At 42.9% G+C, this 19,153-nt stretch overlaps 1 protein-coding gene across 4 annotated transcripts in view; it reads right to left on the reverse strand.

Annotated features, from left to right (window-relative positions):
• Window positions 1-6,186: 6,186 nt before the first annotated feature.
• Window positions 6,187-19,153, reverse strand: part of FLOT2 (flotillin 2) — a 213,893-nt gene continuing 200,926 nt past the window's right edge. For all 4 annotated transcript variants that reach the window (XM_063955900.1, XM_063955901.1, XM_063955899.1 and 1 more), the window contains 3 exons: window positions 14,167-14,350; window positions 13,603-13,752; window positions 6,187-12,511 (listed from right to left, as the gene is read on the reverse strand). In XM_063955900.1, the coding sequence (XP_063811970.1) occupies window positions 12,473-12,511; window positions 13,603-13,752; window positions 14,167-14,350 (373 nt within the window). In that variant the 3' untranslated portion in view covers window positions 6,187-12,472. The remainder of the gene's footprint in view (window positions 12,512-13,602; window positions 13,753-14,166; window positions 14,351-19,153) is intronic.

The raw sequence follows: 19,153 nt of genomic DNA on the forward strand, positions 1-19,153 counted from the left end.
CATTTTTGAAATTATCAGTTGTTATCGGGGGAAAACCACGCATCATCACACACCTCATTTAATTTCTCAGATTCAGGAAAACTACAGGTAGTTTTTCCTCACCGAACATAATACCCCTTTTTGGTGGTACTCGTATTATCAGAAATGTGTAAAACATTTTTCATTGCCTCAATCATGTAACGTGTGGCCCTACTGGAAGTCACATTCGTCTCTTCACCGTCGACACTAGAGTCAGTATCCGTGTCGGCGTCTATATCTGCCATCTGAGGTAACGGGCGCTTTAGAGCCCCTGACGGCCTATGAGACGTCTGGACAGACACAAGCTGAGTAGCCGGCTGTCTCATGTCAACCACTGTCTTTTATACAGAGCTGACACTGTTACGTAATTCCTTCCAACAGTTCATCCACTCAGGTGTCGACCCCCTAGGGGGTGACATCACTATTACAGGCAATCTGCTCCGTCTCCACATCATTTTTCTCCTCATACATGTCGACACAAACGCACCGACACACAGCACACACACAGGGAATGCTCCGATAGAGGACAGGACCCCACCAGCCCTTTGGGGAGACAGAGGGAGAGTCTGCCAGCACACACCAGAGCGCCATATATATACAGGGATAACCTTATATAAGTGTTTTTCCCCTTATAGCTGCTGTATCTTTAATACTGCGCGTAATTAGTGCCCCCCCCCTCTCTTTTTTAACCCTTTCTGTAGTGTAGTGACTGCAGGGGAGAGCCAGGGAGCTTCCCTCCAACGGAGCTGTGAGGGAAAATGGCGCCAGTGTGCTGAGGAGATAGGCTCCGCCCCCTTATCGGCGGCCTTATCTCCCGTTTTTCTATGTATTCTGGCAGGGGTTAAATTCATCCATATAGCCCAGGAGCTATATGTGATGCATTTTTTGCCATCCAAGGTGTTTTTATTGCGTCTCAGGGCGCCCCCCCCCCAGCGCCCTCAGTGACCGGAGTGTGAAGTGTGCTGAGAGCAATGGCGCACAGCTGCAGTGCTGTGCGCTACCTTGTTGAAGACCGGACGTCTTCTGCCGCCGATTTTCCGGACCTCTTCTGTCTTCTGGCTCTGTAAGGGGGCCGGCGGCGCGGCTCTGGGACCCATCCATGGCTGGGCCTGTGATCGTCCCTCTGGAGCTAATGTCCAGTAGCCTAAGAAGCCCAATCCACTCTGCACGCAGGTGAGTTCGCTTCTTCTCCCCTTAGTCCCTCGATGCAGTGAGCCTGTTGCCAGCAGGTCTCACTGAAAATAAAAAACCTAAAACTAAACTTTTCACTAAGCAGCTCAGGAGAGCCACCTAGTGTGCACCCTTCTCGTTCGGGCACAAAAATCTAACTGAGGCTTGGAGGAGGGTCATAGGGGGAGGAGCCAGTGCACACCAGGTAGTTCTAAAGCTTTACTTTTGTGCCCAGTCTCCTGCGGAGCCGCTATTCCCCATAGTCCTTACGGAGTCCCCAGCATCCACTTAGGACGTTAGAGAAAAAACCTTAGAGGAGGGTGCTTCTTGAAGGCAAAAGCATACCCTAGAGATACCGCTTCCTGCACCCAGGCATCCGTTGTAGACTGCTGCCAGATCTGTGCAAACTGAAGAAGTCGGACACCCACCCTGGACTTGTTGTATTAGGCCTGCTTGCCATCGCTTTTTCCTTTAGCTTTTCCTGGAGACCGAAAGGGACGAAAAGCCGGAACTTTAGGTTTGAAATTGTATGTGGAAGGAAACGTGACCTTCTTGGAGTCTGCTTCTGACTCCAGAATATCTGTCAATTCTTTACCAAAAAGAATATCTCCAGAAGAAGGTAACGATTCCAAAACCTTCTTAGATTTTGAATCAGCTTTCCACGTACGTAGCCAAACTGCTCTGCGAGCAGCTATTGTTAAAGCTGATGCCTTGGAGGCAATAATACCCATATCCAATGCTGCTTCTTCCTGGAACATTGCAGCCTGTTTTATATGAGCTATATGAGATTTTTGGTCTCTAAAAGCTATAGAAAAATCCCCCTCCAATGCATCAGCCCAGGGAGCCACTGTCTTTGCCACCCAAGCTGAACCCATGGCTGGCCTTATGACTGCCGCAGACAGGGAAATAATGTTTTTTTAGAAATCCAACCCCTCTCCTATCCATGACATCATTTAATGATGTTGAAGGCAAAGGTAATGTAGATTTTCGCACTAATCGAATCACATGCGTATCTACTTTAGGAGCCACCTCACTTTTTAAACAATCCACAGCTGGAAGAGGATAATTGGAATTCCATTTCTTAGGAATTCTAAACATCTTATTGGGCGTAGCCCAAGCCTCTTCCATAATTTCTGTCAGCTGATCTGACCCTGGAAACTCAGTCTTAACTGTTTTGGGACGTTTAAACACAGGTGCCTTGGTTTTTAACACAGGCTCTGTTGAATCCTCTAAGGATAGAATGGCTTTCATTGCTTTAATTAACTCATCTATATCCACTGAGCTGAGAACCTTACTCCTCCTCTTCGTATGCCTTAGTAGAATTAATTGAACTTTCATCTTCCGATGAATCCTCATCTGAATCATGTGTAGCCTGTGAAGGTGAAGATTTACTTACCACTGGTTTATCAGCTTGTTTCTTTTGAGAAGCTGCTGCTGGAAGTGACACACCATAGGTGGGGAGCTGCATGTAAGGGTTAATAGTGTAACCTATCCCTGGTACAGGAGTTGGAGGAATTATCCATTCAGCTATACTGGATAAGTCTGTGCAAATATAGCCCAAGGTGGATCCATCTGCACCTGAGTCTGAGCCTGCCTTGTATTTTTCATTAACCCCTGATGAAAGCTAAAACAATTTGCACACAAACATCCTGAACCAGTTCCTGAGAGGATAACACAGTTTTGCAAGACAAACATGATATGATATGAGTGTTGGTGTTGCTGTGTGTACCTTTGCCGCTCTTAGATATGATAAATAATAAACACTTCCACAGTGTACTACACAATTTGTGACTAATCACTGTAAACTTCTTAAAGTGATATACAGTCTGACGTTACACATGCACTGGCATTGAGGATCGGAATAAACAAACTGACAGAAATATAGTAAAGTCAGCAATCACACTAGCAGTCAGTCACGTTATAAATTAGTATATTAAGCAATAAGAGCATATCATCAACTACAACTACATTTTAAGTATGTAGGAGAACATATTACTGCATCATGTTTAAACAGATCTAATGTATTCAGGCGCAAATGCGAAAGAAACAGTAAATGTATACAGGCTCATGCAATAGGCACTTATCTAACTATTCGTACTCAAAAAGGTAGATAGAGACTTAGGCCCTCATTCCAAGTTGTTCGCTTGCTAGCTACTTTTAGCAGCCGTGCAAACGCTAAGCCGTCGCCCTCTGGGAGTGTATCTTAGCTTAGCAGAAGTGCGAACGAAAGGATCGCAGCGCGGCTACAAAAAAATTTCCGAGCAGGTTCTGAGTAGCTCCAGACCTACTCCTTAGCTTGCGATCACTTCAGACTATTTAGTTCCTGTTTTGATGTCACAAACACGCCCTGCGTTTGGCCAGCCACTCCCCCGTTTCCCCAGGCACGCCTGCGTTTGTATCTGACACGCCTGCGTTTTTCAGCACACTCCCTGAAAACGGTCAGTTACTTCCCAGAAATGCCCCATTCCTGTCAATCACTCAGCGATCAGCAGTGCGACTGAAAAGCATCGGTCGTTCTTGTGTGAAACTTCATCGGCTTTTGTGAAAGTACGTTGCGCGTGCGCACTGTGTCGCATACACAGAAGTGCCGATTTTTAGCCTGATCGCTGCGCTGTGAACAATGGCAGCTAGCGATCAACTCGGAATGACCCCCTTAGTGCTGTATAACCCGTACTCAGTAGAGTGGGATACAGGGAGACTCACCTCACTTCCAGGACCGATCAATACGTTAGTGAACGCTGAGTGGATCCAGACGCTACTAGTGTACACTACCGCTCTGTGAACCTATAGTGAACACAGACGCTCAGTGAACATGGATGCACCAGTCACACAGCCGCCTATGCTGCGACTGGGTCCCCTACGTATACAGTGTCTGAGACGGAAGCGGGAAACAGTTCATGGCAGGAGACTCAGAGGAAACTGGTCATGACACGGCGGTAGGGGCGACCAGGAGAGCGTCCGACTCCCCACTGCTGACATCAACCCTAGGGATTGCGACCTCATACAATTTCTGGAGCCTCTGATCCCTAAGGCCTAGCGCTGGTGCACCAGAGGTGGCAGCCGCGTCAGGGACTGTTTGGTAGTCTCCTTCCAAAACAGTGCGGCTGTGTCCGTATTCCCCTTCTAAGCGGAACCAATGCCTTACTTTCTCCCCGTGCTCCAGCCACAGCCTGGTAACATCTGCTGGTCCTGCTAGTATATCCGACACAGACGCCGCCGAAACCGCACTGTACTTGTGGGTAAGCATTGTCGCGACCTGGCGGAGAGTTGTTGGAGCGACTCTTTCTAAGGTACGTATAAGACGTTGTTTAGAAAGATCACTGAAAAACCATAGTAAGACTATAAAAATAAAATAAGAAAGCTTAGGGCTGCTAAAAACCAGCAGCCCTCTGACCATGGTCCAGCTCCTGCTTTCGGCGCACGCCGCAAAAAAGAGGCATGGCCTTGCTGAAATGGGTGTGGCTTTGCATAAAGAGGCATGGCATTGCAGGAAAAAACTACCTTATACCCCAGTTTTGCAAACTGCACGCCCAGACGTTGGCAACCACAGGAAAAAAAAAAAAAAGAATCCTGATTCATACCCCTTACATTATTTGTCATTTTTCCTCCGTATAGTAATGCCCAGTATACATTATGTCACATACTGCAATGGCCCTTAGACATGAGGTCACACACAATAATGCCTATGACACAATATGCCACACACCATAATGCCCCCGACACATTATGCCACACACCGTAATGCCGGACACATTATGACAGGCATCGCAATGCCAGTTATACATTATGCTACACTGCAATGCCCGATACATTATAGCACATACAATGCCTGTGACACATTATGACACACACCGCAATGTCCGTGATACATTATGCCACACACTGCAATGACCCTGATACATTATACCACAATGCCCGTTATACCCTATGCCACACACCGCAATGCCGGTTATACATAATGCCACACACTGCAATGCCAGTTATACATAATGCCACACACTGCAATGCCCCTGAAACATACCACAATGCCCGTGATATAGTATGCCACACACCGTAATGCCTGTGACACATGACACACACACCGCAATGTCCGTGATACATTATGCCACACACCGCAATGCCCATTACACATTAAGTCCTACAGTAAGGCTTCTAATTACCTGCTTGTTGGCAGGGGTTTCATGCTCTTTGTTCCATGCACGGTGCCAGGGGTTTTCATGCTCAGGATGTCATGCTCGTTGCCAGGGGTTTCATGTGGTAGGTGGTATGCTTGTTGCCAGTATCATGTGCTGGGTTTCAAGCTTGTTGCCAGGTGGTAACATTCGTTGCCAGGGGTTTCATGCACTGGGTGTCATGCTCGTTGCTAAGGGGTATTGCTTGTTGCCAGGGATTTCATGAGCTGGGTGTTGTGCTTGTAACAAGGGGGTAATGCTTGTTGCTAGGGCTGTGCTCCCAGTGCCAATATGCTCCCCCCCAGTGCCCAAATATGCTCCCCCCCCCCCCCCGTGCCCAAATATGCTCCCCCCCAGTGCCAGGTACACCCCCATCCCTCCCCTCCGGGCTCCCCCGCTGCTGTGCTGTTTGTTTTGTGAAGGAGGTCTCCGGTGTGTCTGTTTAATGAAGTGCCCGTTCGTGAGCTCTGATTGGCACTGCTGCCGCCGGAGACCCAGGAGGGACACACAGGAGAGGCGCATGCTGTGCCCTCAGTGTCCCTCCTTCACAAAACAATCAGTGGCGGCGGCTAGGGCGTCCCGCAGCCTTGCGCGCCTCCAAACGCTCGCAGTGGCTGCGGACCCCTAGTTACGCTACTGATAGACGGGCCCGTTGCATGCTGGGAGGCCGGAAAAGCTTTGGCCGATTGGTGCAAATCCACTGTCACTTCATCATATCCCATTGTTATCCTGTGGATAACCTGTGGACCCTGCCGGGGAAAAGGAGGGTTTTTTTTTTTTTTACAAAAATCAATATCAGACTTTAAAATAAGGCAAAGACAAATACTTCAGTTGCATGGGATTTTATTATATATATATATATATATGAAATACTTGCAAAGTCACGACATGAACAATATAAAGTATCATGGTGTATGCTGTGCACATACATTTCACATGCAGCTAACGTGGATTCACATAACAGTCATTGAATATCAGCTTCTTTATTATACAAAGGGTAGTGTAGACGACAGATCAGACTACCAAAAACCTTTCCCTGAGGTCACATGACAAATCTAACATTTCCTCAGCCTGAAAATTAGCCATATACTTATGTACATCGCCAAATAGAATAGTGATAGTACGCCTTTCGGCAATGCTTTAGTTTCCTCCCAAATAAATATACTGTGGCACATCATGAACATTTGTGCTAAAGTAAGTTTTAAAAAATAAACTTGTAAACTAGTGTTATTATAAAAAGCAACCAATCAATTTGCTTGCTTTCCAAACTGCACTAGAAACATGACAGAACTTGAAGGACTTTACTTTGCACCAATTGTCAGAAATGTCCCTGTCCATTGTTAGAGCACCTTGTGTGTACTGGTTTCCCCACCAAACTCAAATCTAATATATGGGAAAATAAGAACTCCGAGACAGTTCAGGGGCTCTAAATTTATAGAGCACTTTGGAACAGTTGCTTATTATGATTTTACCTTATTTTAGGACTCACAAGAAAGTGTGGAGGGAATTTTATGGCTTGAACGTACTCCCGATCACGTGGTAATTCCTGTTTCACAAATTCTGGGAATTCTACACACGGTCACAGTTACGGAGTCATTATGAAACCAGATATTGGCTAGATAAGGCTATTAACAATTATTTGTACTAAACAGAGCACTGGACCAGAATAAGTAAGTGGCAGGAGTTAAGGCTCAAGCAACAAGTTAGGAATTCAAATAGGCCACATAAAAACTAAATTACAAATTTATGCTTAAATTACAATCCTCGGTGGGGAATTAAAACACGGACTAAACTTTGATTTAGTGGATTAGAAAATAAACTTTAGAAAACATTTAATCTTTTATTCTGTAACACAATTTCTTTGCATGTTGAAGATGGTTTTCCACTAATCCTCTTAGTAGGAGGAAGCAAAAGTCACCCCTAAAGGTTCTAAAAGTAAAAAACATACTCAGTGTTTCCACTATTTACATGAAAATAAGAGTGCAAGCCTATTAAGTCACCGAGGCGGCGGGAATTACAAGCAGCCATTGTGTTTTTTGAACATACCGTATATTCACAACACCTCCTTCACTACTGGATACTTTTGCCACAAGTATATAAAATCTGCAACCCACCTTTAATCTAATTTCAACAGATCTATTCTATCAGAATAAAAAAAAAAAAAAAAAAAAAAAAACACACAAAGAGAATGCTATTTTTCCCCATATATTTACAGATTTTGAAATGGATATTTTTATTAGGAACACATTTTAGTGTAACTAATCAACCAAAAATTATTTTTGGCATAAGGTTTCCAAATACCTGAAATAATCTTAATAAAAAAAAAAAAACATGTTCAATGATTTTGAAGCATTGCTTAATTTCTAATACAACTTTGTATACAGGCTACTCTTAAAAATATAAGCTAAAATTTAGCACTGTTCAAATATATTCTAGTACAGGAAATGTATTTGTTTCATAACAGATTTAGATGTTCTTCAATAAAAGAGAGAGAAAAAAAAAAAAAAAAGTATAGCCCGCTGCCAAACTAAGGGTAGTATTCAATTACGATCGGAAGTTCCGACAGGGTGGAAAGACGGCAATTTCCGCCGATAATCTGAACTTTCCAACACTTCAATATTCAATTGAAGTGTCGGAATTTCCCTCAGGGCGGAAAAAACGTCAAGTCGAAAAACACACGGATGAGCGGAATCCATGTGTTTTCGACCCCGCCGCGGACGAAAACGTGCCGTTTTCGACTATTCATTTTCACCCATAAGAGAGAGCGGAAACGAATGGTGGAATGGGAGGGGAAACGGCCCGCTATTGAATAGTGAAGTGTTGGATCCTCTCCGTCGGAGAGGATCGGACTTTAATTGAATATACCCCTAAATGTAGTGTAGTTCTGTAGCTGCTTGAAGTTCCGGAGAAACAACCCCTGCCAGTGTGTGAATAATCACTTCCCCAGTCTAACTATAACAAGGCTGGCTGGATGCTTTCCTTGACTAATCCAATCAGCTTTACAGACATTGCAGTGAGTGGTATATACAGTATGTATCTCTTGGATATCAGCTCTGCCGGAGAGGTGAGGGGTGGTTTGGCTTAAAAAAATATGGGGAAAAAGTGGATGGGGAAAAAGTGGATGGGCACATACGTAATGTAGATAATAAATGCGGAGTAGAAATAAGGTAACATTTTTAAATACATATGTCAAATAAAAATTCTTCATGTACGCTAATCTAGAAAAACAAAAATAACCCTAAATAAATAAAAAGCTAAAAAAAAAAAAAAAAAAAAAAAGAGTATACCTGAATCCAGGTCCTAAAACTTGTTTGCAGTAAGAAAAAGATCTATAAATGTGCCAAAACGACTGAAAATCAGAGTGTGCGTGAGCCTATTTATGCCCACTGATAGAACACACAGGTAATTATTGTGCGTGTTGGACATTCGTGAGAATGCAGCCAAACTTACTAGGACTTGGCTATGCCATCAAAACATGAACCAATCCAATCAGTAGTATCACAGATTTCTAGTGAACTGATAACACTGCAAGTACATAATGGCCACCTCCTCTGTGTAGGTGCACTTTAATCATGCTTGCTTCCGGTCATGCAGGCTGGTCATGGATGTTGTTTAAATTGTTTTATTTGGATCATAGCTTATTTTCACAGCATTATATTGTATGGGTGCCTTCTGAATGAAAAATTACAGTATAAAACTTTGTATTGTTAAAGGTCTGTTTGTACCCTTACAAGGTGCTTCATTGGGGCAGAGACAATGCAAATGAACGAAATGATCTATACGGTGCTACTTAATATTACTTCTTAAGAAAAATGATAAGCCCACCTCATATGCTACACTGTCCTTCTGTTACCTGTGCCATTATCAGTAGATGATATGGTGTAAACCAAGGCAGCCTAATTATCATACTAAGAGGCCTATTTATCAACGAGTATTAAAATTTGTTGCGTGTGATAAATGGTGCTCCAGCCAATCAGCTCCCAACTTTCATTTTTCGAACACTAGACAGCATCTATACAAGACAGCTAGGAGCTGATTGGCTGGAGCATCATTTATCATATGCAACAAGTTTTATCATTTGTTGATAAAAGAGCCCCAAAGAGTGGAAAATTAGACCAGTGGGGAAGTTGCCCATAGCACATAATTAGCTTCTGCCCATCATTTTATACAATGTACTTGATAAATGTTAGCTTAGTTGCTATGGGCAACTTCTCCACTTTTTTCCCTGCTGGACTCATCAACGCCTGTGGAACAGCGCTAGCCCCATCTATGCAGTCCTTTGCAGATATGCAACACTCAAACATAGATGTTCCCATAATAAGTAATATTGAAAGCATATTTTGTGTTACTTTAAAAAAATAAAAAAATGTCATTGTCTGTTTCACAACAGAACGGTCAGTTGAGTCGCAAAATGTCAATTGTTGCGCTACAATGCGACCCCAAGAGCCAAAGTGATTAACAGAGCAGTGTAAATGAGCCCTTGGGGACTGAGGTTCTGGGTATGCCTAGAATATAGCCTATACAGTAATTCACCATGGAACTGGAGATAACGGAGGCACGGTGGGTTCAAGAGAATATGGCGTTGTGTCTGACAGCTGCTTGAATGAGAAGGCTGTGAAAAAAAAAAACTGCAGGGAGAAATCAGCTTTAATATAAAAATTCACATATTTGCCAGAGAAATCTGGTTTAAGGGATTTACTACACAAAGAAAACATACATATAGAGAATGTTTTTTTCAATAACTAAGCAATGAATTTGTGACGTTACACATTACACTTGTGAACACAGAAGCATTGACTAACAAGACTGAAATAATAAAAATACTTTCTCTGTGGGATATACACCCATAGCCAAATCATCACATCTGCATTTATTAGATCATATATAACTAAACTGCCAATTGAAGTGGGATGGATCTTTAGAAAGTTGTACATCAATATTTGTTGTACTTGGCCAACAAAAATGCCTTGTTTGTACTGATAGCCAAGCAGATGGTCATTAAATCAAAGAAAATCGGTCTTAAAAAAAACAAAACCCTGAAACCAGAGTATGGTCAACTGGACACCTACAGTAATTACTCGGGGGCAGCAATTGTGGGTGCAGGATGACTGTGAGATTACAGTCTATCAAAGCTCACTAGGAGCTGCTTATACCACCAACACACTGAGCACCTTCCTAAAGTCACAAAGACAGCAAGTTCATGTCATTCAGAGAACAAACCTTCTCTGAGGTTAGATGCACTTAAAGAATGTTTACTTCCATTCTTAATTTGGAATATATATAGATTGCTCTATAGATTTTTTTCAGCAACTAGTCTTAAACAGCATTCCTTAGATATGGCTATGTACTATCCCAGCTGCTGAGAATATAGATACCAAATTTTCTTCAAACACATTATTAGCAATTAAATCCCAACAGTAAGCACTGTAACCAATGGTGGGCTCGGCTGTGAAGCATTATAACTTGTCCGTGCAAAAAGTAATTCCTCCCCTCAAAATTTTTTATTACAAAATGTATGTATTTTAGCTACAGATTTGGCATTATTTGGAAAAGCCACTGTTACAGAAACAGAAAATATTACAAGACTGCTTTACAGTTGCTATCGGTTACAGAATGAAAAGTTTTCGGAGACTCTGATGTACTGTAAGGCATCTCTGGGGAAATAAAAGCGGATCCCACAAATGAACATGAATATGTATTCTATAGCTATAGAACAGTCAACATTACCCTTAACTGAATTACAGCTTCCAGGGGGACACGAACAGTGTTGTCAACTATGCTTACTTCAAAATATTATATATATATATATATATATATATATATAAAAATCACCAGTGAAATGGGATATCTTCAGTGGGCCTTTAATAGCTACCATTAACGTACCCATGTTTTCACCTGTGGCTACCCCATGTTCCCGCCCGTTTTATCCCCGGCAGTTTTCATAGAGCAGATAAAAGCCTAATTAAACGCTGAAAGCCCTGTTCATGCACATTGGGCACAAAGTGCAGTCTTTGGTGAGGCCAAGGAAGGGAAAGCTTTAGAGGACCAGGTTAGTTTGTGGGATTCAATTCTTCTGCAGCTGGGGATCACTGAAAGCTAGCTATCAGACTTTATTTTCATGCAAGCAGAAACGTAATAGCACAATTCATTAGAACACCACTATGTCATATAAGTTTATATCTTTGCTTATTAGAGTTGGGGGATAGTACTTCAAAGACTATATGGACATCTGATTAATAAGAGTATCTTCATATTGGATAACATCTACCATTTAGTAAATATCTTATGTACCACACAATATAGTGTAATAAAGTATAATTAGTATATAATTTAATAACAGGGACATATTATAAGACTCAAATAATGTGTAAGAAAAAATTCCAATGTACTTAAACAAAAACGTATGGAACTAAAACTGTATAGGTAAGGAGGGAACAACCAGGAATATAAGGTTTTTGAGGCATGAGATCAGGCGGGTGCACCAGCAGTAAGCAGTGTGTGTGTGTGAATGGAGCCGTGTTACAAAAGGACCGATATTCAGCAATCCAAGCTACCAATACACACAAATGACAGTAACTGCATAGTATTTCCGTGCGGTGCTGAAGAACCGTAACCAAGGCCAGATGTCTTTACTGTGATTATACATGGGTCATTTCGTTAACAGAGCTAGCAGCTCCAATGCACAACTACTCACACAGTGGATCAGTGCTACCTACTACTTGTATATAAAATAGGCTGGAGTCCTTGCATTAAAAATGAAAAGCAGCATTTTGGCAGCACTGATAAAGTGGTAAAACACCAGAAGGGTGAGAAGCCTGAAGGCACAGAGGTAGCAACTCCAGCCAAATCAGAACTCTGCCAAGCAAACCACTTGAATAATAGAAACAGAATTAAATCACCACATAACAAAAATGATTTTGCTAAAAAAATAATTTTTTTGACACAACTAAAAAGAACTTAAAATGATATGATAAACTGTGGTTCTGGTCCTGATAACTAAGGCACCAGATAAAAATGTAACTGAAATTGTCTTTTCTGTATAAAACAGAGTCCCAACGTATTTGAAGGCATTTCACTCAAGTGAAAGAAGGTCAGGCGGCTTATTCTCATCCTTATGTCATCATGCCAGTGGCTTTCTGGAGCAGGGGGATCTGCGGATATACAACAACTAGTTAGAATGAATGTTCAATCACCAGGAATCAGTAAACACTACGAAGGTCCATTTCATAACAGGTTCTTATAGTTCACAACAGTAAGATATCAGAAGACGGGTTATTTATAAACAGTGGAATTATACACAGCCTATCAATTTGCTAGGAACCAGTGACATCACCAAGGCACTGCCTAATTTTAACAGGACCTGACAAATTCATGAGACACTGGTAACTAGAGAATGGTTCGGCTACATTCTCATGAAAGGTTTGGGCACATTTTTGTCCTGGTGGCTCAAGCAGATCCAGTGGTGTCTTCCGGGTCCCGACGGTCATGTGACAATCACTTCCGGGTCAGACCTCTGAACCATGTTCCGTGAATTATTTCTGATATTCCTAGCCCCTACCCCACCCTTTAGTACCTAGTCGACCATACCCCTGCAGCCTAGCCCTAATGTTAACATTCTTGTGTCAACTTTATGAATGTTAACCTTTTGACAACGTCCCCCATGAATACAAGTTCAGCCATCAAATGGCAGCATTGTGTGTATAGATGTTTTACATGTACTAGATTAGGTTCGTGCGCAGAATATGAGAATATAGTATCATGTTGTGATCAGTTTACCCCTGTATGCCAATAGTACCTTACGCGGTACTCCATAAAAAACAAATTCACACTTGCTTATATAAAATCAGACTGTAGACAATGGGATTCCTTTATATGATGCACAGAACAACTGGTCACTGCTGCGGAAGATTTCGGTCTGCTCACATTTGGTCAGATACCATTCTTCTTTCTAAATGTCTTTCAATGTAATTAAATACGTCAATAAAAGAGTCACATTATCTTGTAACAGTATCCTGACAGCAGTGATGGAAAAAACAGATCTGATTATATCTTTATGGTAAAAGACCCAAATAGGATTTAAAGAGGCATTTTTTTTTTTTTAAGGCAAAACCATACAGATTACTGCTTTGAATCTAGCAGCTACCGTATATCACCGATAGCTCAGCGCTGCCCACAAGTCGCAGGCAATTACAGATGGGCCTGTTCCCCTCTATGGGCACCACATAGTTCTAGGAACACTAACCTTGGTCAGATCCACACCAGTGAGGGTTTGAACGGAGGCAGGAATTTCAGCAAGCAAACGGTTCATTTCACCAGTTATTTTACTGTTGTCTCCACCAAGAATGAGAATTTCATCCACTTTGGCCAGGGGAGCAGACACTTTGGCAGCAATCTGAGGACAACAATAAGGTGCTTAGAAATGAGCGTACTCCTTGAATAAGTTAAAAGTACATGTTCCAAAATATATGTTTATCCTTATGTACACTAAAGCATGCCACTCCACGACCTAGATTACGGATTACATTTTTTGGCCTACAAAGCAAGTTATAAAACATTCAGTTATAGATTAACGTGAGCCGATTCAAAGCTATTTTAAGATAAGGTTATCTGCTAGTGGTCTAATACAAGGTAAATATTCACATATTAGGCTTTAGAAATACACTTGCATGGAGTTTACCTAGGAGAACTTTGTCATGTACAATAAAGTAAACTCTTTTTAGAATATCTTGACTGCAATAAGGTAATTTTATTTGTGCATTTAGGCAGAACACGGACTATAAGTTGCAAGAAGCATTTAACGTATTACCTGAGGCAGGCACTCCAACACCAAAGCAATCTTCGCAGCTTCCCCGTAATGTTGGTAGGCTTCTGCTTTCAGCTTCATTTTTTCAGCTTCTGCTTTTCCAATAGCTTCAATGACCAACGCTTCTGCTTCTCCAACTTTACGGATTTTCTCAGCCTCTGCTTGAGCGATCATCACTTGTTTCACTCTATATTAAAAAAACAAAAACAGAAATTACACTTGTGCAAATCTGACAAATTTGTCTTACTAGTAGTTATGGCACAGCCACCACAAAGCAAAAAAAAATTCAATGTGTAAGAAAAATGGAATTGTGGTACGATAAATCCTTTTATCAGATTCCATAGGGGACACTGGACACTGGGCAGATGTTTTAAGCCTGGAGAAGTAATAAAGCAGCGAGAAGAGGAAGGTGATAACGCACCAGCCAATCATTACGGGTTTGAAAGGTGACAGGATCTGATTGGCTGGTGCGTTATCACCTTCCTCTTCTCACTGCTTTATTACTTCTCCAGGCTTAATACACCTGGCCCTGTATACACTGTAGTATAGATGGGTGATGATTGGAACCTGCCACTTTACATTTCTTTAGAAGTTTAGTTTGCTCCTCCCCCTATATATCCCAGAATAAAGGGGGGTACACACAGAGCGACGTTCACTTAATTTCTAAGCAATCTGACTAGACTGCTTAGAAATTAGGAACACATCGCTCCGTGTGTAGGGCTGACGGCGATAGTGATGCGCTGTCCCGCGCGCCGCTATCACCGGTGCTATCAGCCACAATCTAGCAGGTTGCTCATTGCACATCTCCCTCCACATCTCCCCATCTGTACAGCCCTTTACACTTCAGTTAAGATTAACCTAGCCCGAGGGGAGACAGAACAGAGACAGAGGAAAGAGAAGGCAGAGGCAGGAGGAACCAACAAAGCAAAAAATCCAATGACTAAACAGAGAGCAAAGCTACAATGAGCAAGACGCAGCCGACAACCAACAAACAACTGCAACACCCAAAGGAATACTGCAGCAAGTCGGGAGGGCGTCCAGTGCCCCCTATGGAATCGGAGAAAAGGAGTTATTGGTAAGTACCAAAATCCTATTTTCTCCTGCATGCAATAGGGGACACTGTAGTATATACACTGGGGATGTCCCAAAGCGGACTCATCCTGGGTGGTAAAGCACTCAAAGTGCAGAACCCAAACTAACAGTGATCTCACAGTTGAAGACCGATGGGTGCAAGGAACAACCCTGTAGACCGTGACTAACAGACAGGTAATGCAACCCCCTGGAGAACAGGGCAGGCGATCCCAGAGCCTCGGCTAGTCAGAGAAAGAAACTGAACTAACCTAAAAATACCAATTTAAGAACTGTAGACCAAAAAGCCACAGAGGAAAAATGAGAAGTCGAAACACCATGCTAGGCAACCCTGGGGGGCCCACAAAATGTATAGAATGAGCTTGGTCAGACCAAAGGGAAGCCCAACCAGTGACTACATAAAACAATTAAAAGCAGACAGATCTTTCTAACAAAAAAGGTATGCTGAAGAGCAGGCCAGCTTGGGTAGGAGGAATGATACAGCACAAGCAGGGGAGTTGATATGCACAAAGAGCAGTACAAAAGACAGACTCTAGGAGGACAACCACCGCCAGGGACGAAAATGCATAGTCAGATGACAAACAGAAGACACAAAGATTGAGAAAAGAGGAAGCAGGAGCCGGCAGTGGACAAATGCCTTAAGTGGCTGAAACTAAGCCTGACCATTGAGGAAGGCAGAAAGCAGGATAGAGCACCAAGTGCAGACACCCACCGCTCACAGTAGACCAGTCTACCAGGGCACTAGAGGAGAACCACCAAGATGACGGAGTGTAAACACAACCTGATCGAAGGAAAGTCACCTCAAAAGAGAACTTATGGGGTAGCAGAAGGCACCAAAATGACTGGGGCAGACAACTTCCAGAAGAACAAAATGACTCTGCGAGTATGGACAACTGTTAACAAAATGAAGACCGTAAGCCAAACCGGAGCCCCAAGGAACACTGCTATGGTTCACGAGATATGCTGGAAAATCCAGGGCAATCAGACACCTAGAAGAGTCTGCTACATAGGAGAGTCTCCTGTGTAAGGAAAGAGGTCCATGTAAGATCCACTGTTACAGGTATGTGTGAGCAATCGCAAAGCCAAAGGAACAGAAAGCTATGACTTTCACTCAAAAGCCGCATTTCGCAGAGACAAACTCCCTGAGAGCTCCATTACGGAAAACAAAAGTGGCCAAGTGGAAAAAACACTAGCAAAAAAAGTAGATCTAGAAACTAGGACAGGTTGGAAAACTCTCAGAGTATTGTCCTCATAAGAGGAACTAAGGAGGCAAGAAGGCGATCGAAACTGCAACCCTCACCAATGCTCAGTAAACCTGTTTTATACACCAGTCCAAGGGGGGAGGCAAAAAGTAGAGTAAAATAATCCCTGAAGATAGACTTCCAACAAGGAGCAGAATTAAATAATATTACGCACCACGGGGATGCGAGCTGAAATGCAGACGCCGGCAGCCATCGCGCCCAAATGGAGGTACAATTGAATAGCTCCGTTGGACGCCATCTTGTTGCTGCTGCCGGTCAAAATATTTTAATTCTACCCAAGGAGAAGTAGCAAAATGACATGCCCCAACAGGGACATGCAGTCGTAGCAATCCACCACCTGCAGAGCAAAACCCTGTTGCATAGCCAGACAACAGAGTAAAAACAGAAATAAACATTAACATAGTAAATGCAACATGGGCATTTAATGATAAAATCCACCCAAGTATGGGTTTATTGGGAGGCCGTGACTTCTGACTGTCAAATAAAACTGCAATGTTTCAGAGGCAGGAACAGCACTCAGGGCTCACCTCCACCTTAGTAGTTAATTCAGTGGATTCAAGTGTTTGCTCATTCTCTGACAGACTGACAACAGGGGGTGGGGGTGGTAGTCAGTCAGCTGTGGTGGTGATGAGGGGTTCATATATGGGAAGACTCCTGTAGTAAAATCTATAATGAAGCTTTTGAGAGCACTTACTGGGTCATTCCATGTGACTCGCGTTACATTTCATGTTCATTTTTAGAAGCTCGCAAAGGGCTGTGAAGCCCGAAATGTGCTGGACACGCTGAGTACAGGACAGTCGAGTGAACAGTGACGTCACTGCACCATGCCGACAGGCCACGAGCAGACAGACACAGAGGGAACCAGCCGACGGGAGAAGAAGCAGACGTGCACTGAAGGTAGGAAGCAATAATGACAGCTTAGTTAGCGTGTTCTCCAGCAGCCATAACTGTCGGCATGTAACATCGGTACCCCCATCTTTTTACTCCTTTCGGACTCTGCTTTAAATAAATATCAATCAAAAGAGCATTGAAACATTTTTGTTTAAACAAATTCTTTTTTACAGGTATTAAGTTTAGACATCACAATATACATTAATTAACAAGCGCTCCCCTTCATACTTTTACAATGCTATTTAAACGGAGCTGCTACACAAAAAAATAAAAATTGCGATTAGCAGAGTGACACTATTTCTATACATTACAAAAATGAAGACGATATTTGCCATTTTAAAATATGACAATATATGGGGTTGGTAGTCCTAGTTAATGCTTAGAAGTTACATTTTATTGTTTATATGCGTGACTCATGTCACAACAGAATGGATATAGGAACTGAGGGGATTTTTTTTTTTTAATTTAAACCTGCACTCCTAATTCTTTTTTTAATACGATTGTTATACTATACACACCCTCAACTTATGATTGACACACAAATAAAAACTGAATGTTAAACCAAACTATACTTAAAAATAAGAATTTACTTACCGATAATTCTATTTCTCGTAGTCCGTAGTGGATGCTGGGAACTCCGTAAGGACCATGGGGATAGCGGCTCCGCAGGAGACTGGGCACAAAAGTAAAAGCTTTAGGACTACCTGGTGTGCACTGGCTCCTCCCCCTATGACCCTCCTCCAAGCCTCAGTTAGGATACTGTGCCCGGACGAGCGTACACAATAAGGAAGGATTTTGAATCCCGGGTAAGACTCATACCAGCCACACCAATCACACCGTACAACCTGTGATCTGAACCCAGTTAACAGCATGATAACAGAGGAGCCTCTGAAAAGATGGCTCACAACAATAATAAGCCGATTTTTGTAACAATAACTATGTACAAGTATTGCAGACAATCCGCACTTGGGATGGGCGCCCAGCATCCACTACGGACTACGAGAAATAGAATTATCGGTAAGTAAATTCTTATTTTCTCTGACGTCCTAGTGGATGCTGGGAACTCCGTAAGGACCATGGGGATTATACCAAAGCTCCCAAACGGGCGGGAGAGTGCGGATGACTCTGCAGCACCGAATGAGAGAACTCAAGGTCCTCCTCAGCCAGGGTATCAAATTTGTAGAATTTAGCAAACGTGTTTGCCCCTGACCAAGTAGCTGCTCGGCAAAGTTGTAAAGCCGAGACCCCTCGGGCAGCCGCCCAAGATGAGCCCACCTTCCTTGTGGAATGGGCTTTTACAGATTTTGGCTGTGGCAGGCCTGCCACAGAATGTGCAAGCTGAATTGTACTACAAATCCAACGAGCAATAGTCTGCTTAGAAGCAGGAGCACCCAGCTTGTTGGGTGCATACAGGATAAACAGCGAGTCAGATTTTCTGACTCCAGCCGTCCTGGAAACATATTTTCAGGGCCCTGACTACGTCCAGCAACTTGGAGTCCTCCAAGTCCCTAGTAGCCGCAGCAGGTACCACAATAGGCTGGTTCAAGTGAAACGCTGAAACCACCTTAGGGAGAAATTGAGGACGAGTCCTCAATTCTGCCCTGTCCGTATGAAAATTAGGTAAGGGCTTTTATAGGATAAAGCCGCCAATTCTGAGACACGCCTGGCTGAAGCCAGGGCTAACAGCATTACCACTTTCCAAGTGAGATATTTTAAGTCCACAGTGGAGAGTGGTTCAAACCAATGTG

This window comes from Pseudophryne corroboree, chromosome 2, assembly GCF_028390025.1.
Source record: "Pseudophryne corroboree isolate aPseCor3 chromosome 2, aPseCor3.hap2, whole genome shotgun sequence".
Taxonomy (NCBI): domain Eukaryota; kingdom Metazoa; phylum Chordata; class Amphibia; order Anura; family Myobatrachidae; genus Pseudophryne; species Pseudophryne corroboree.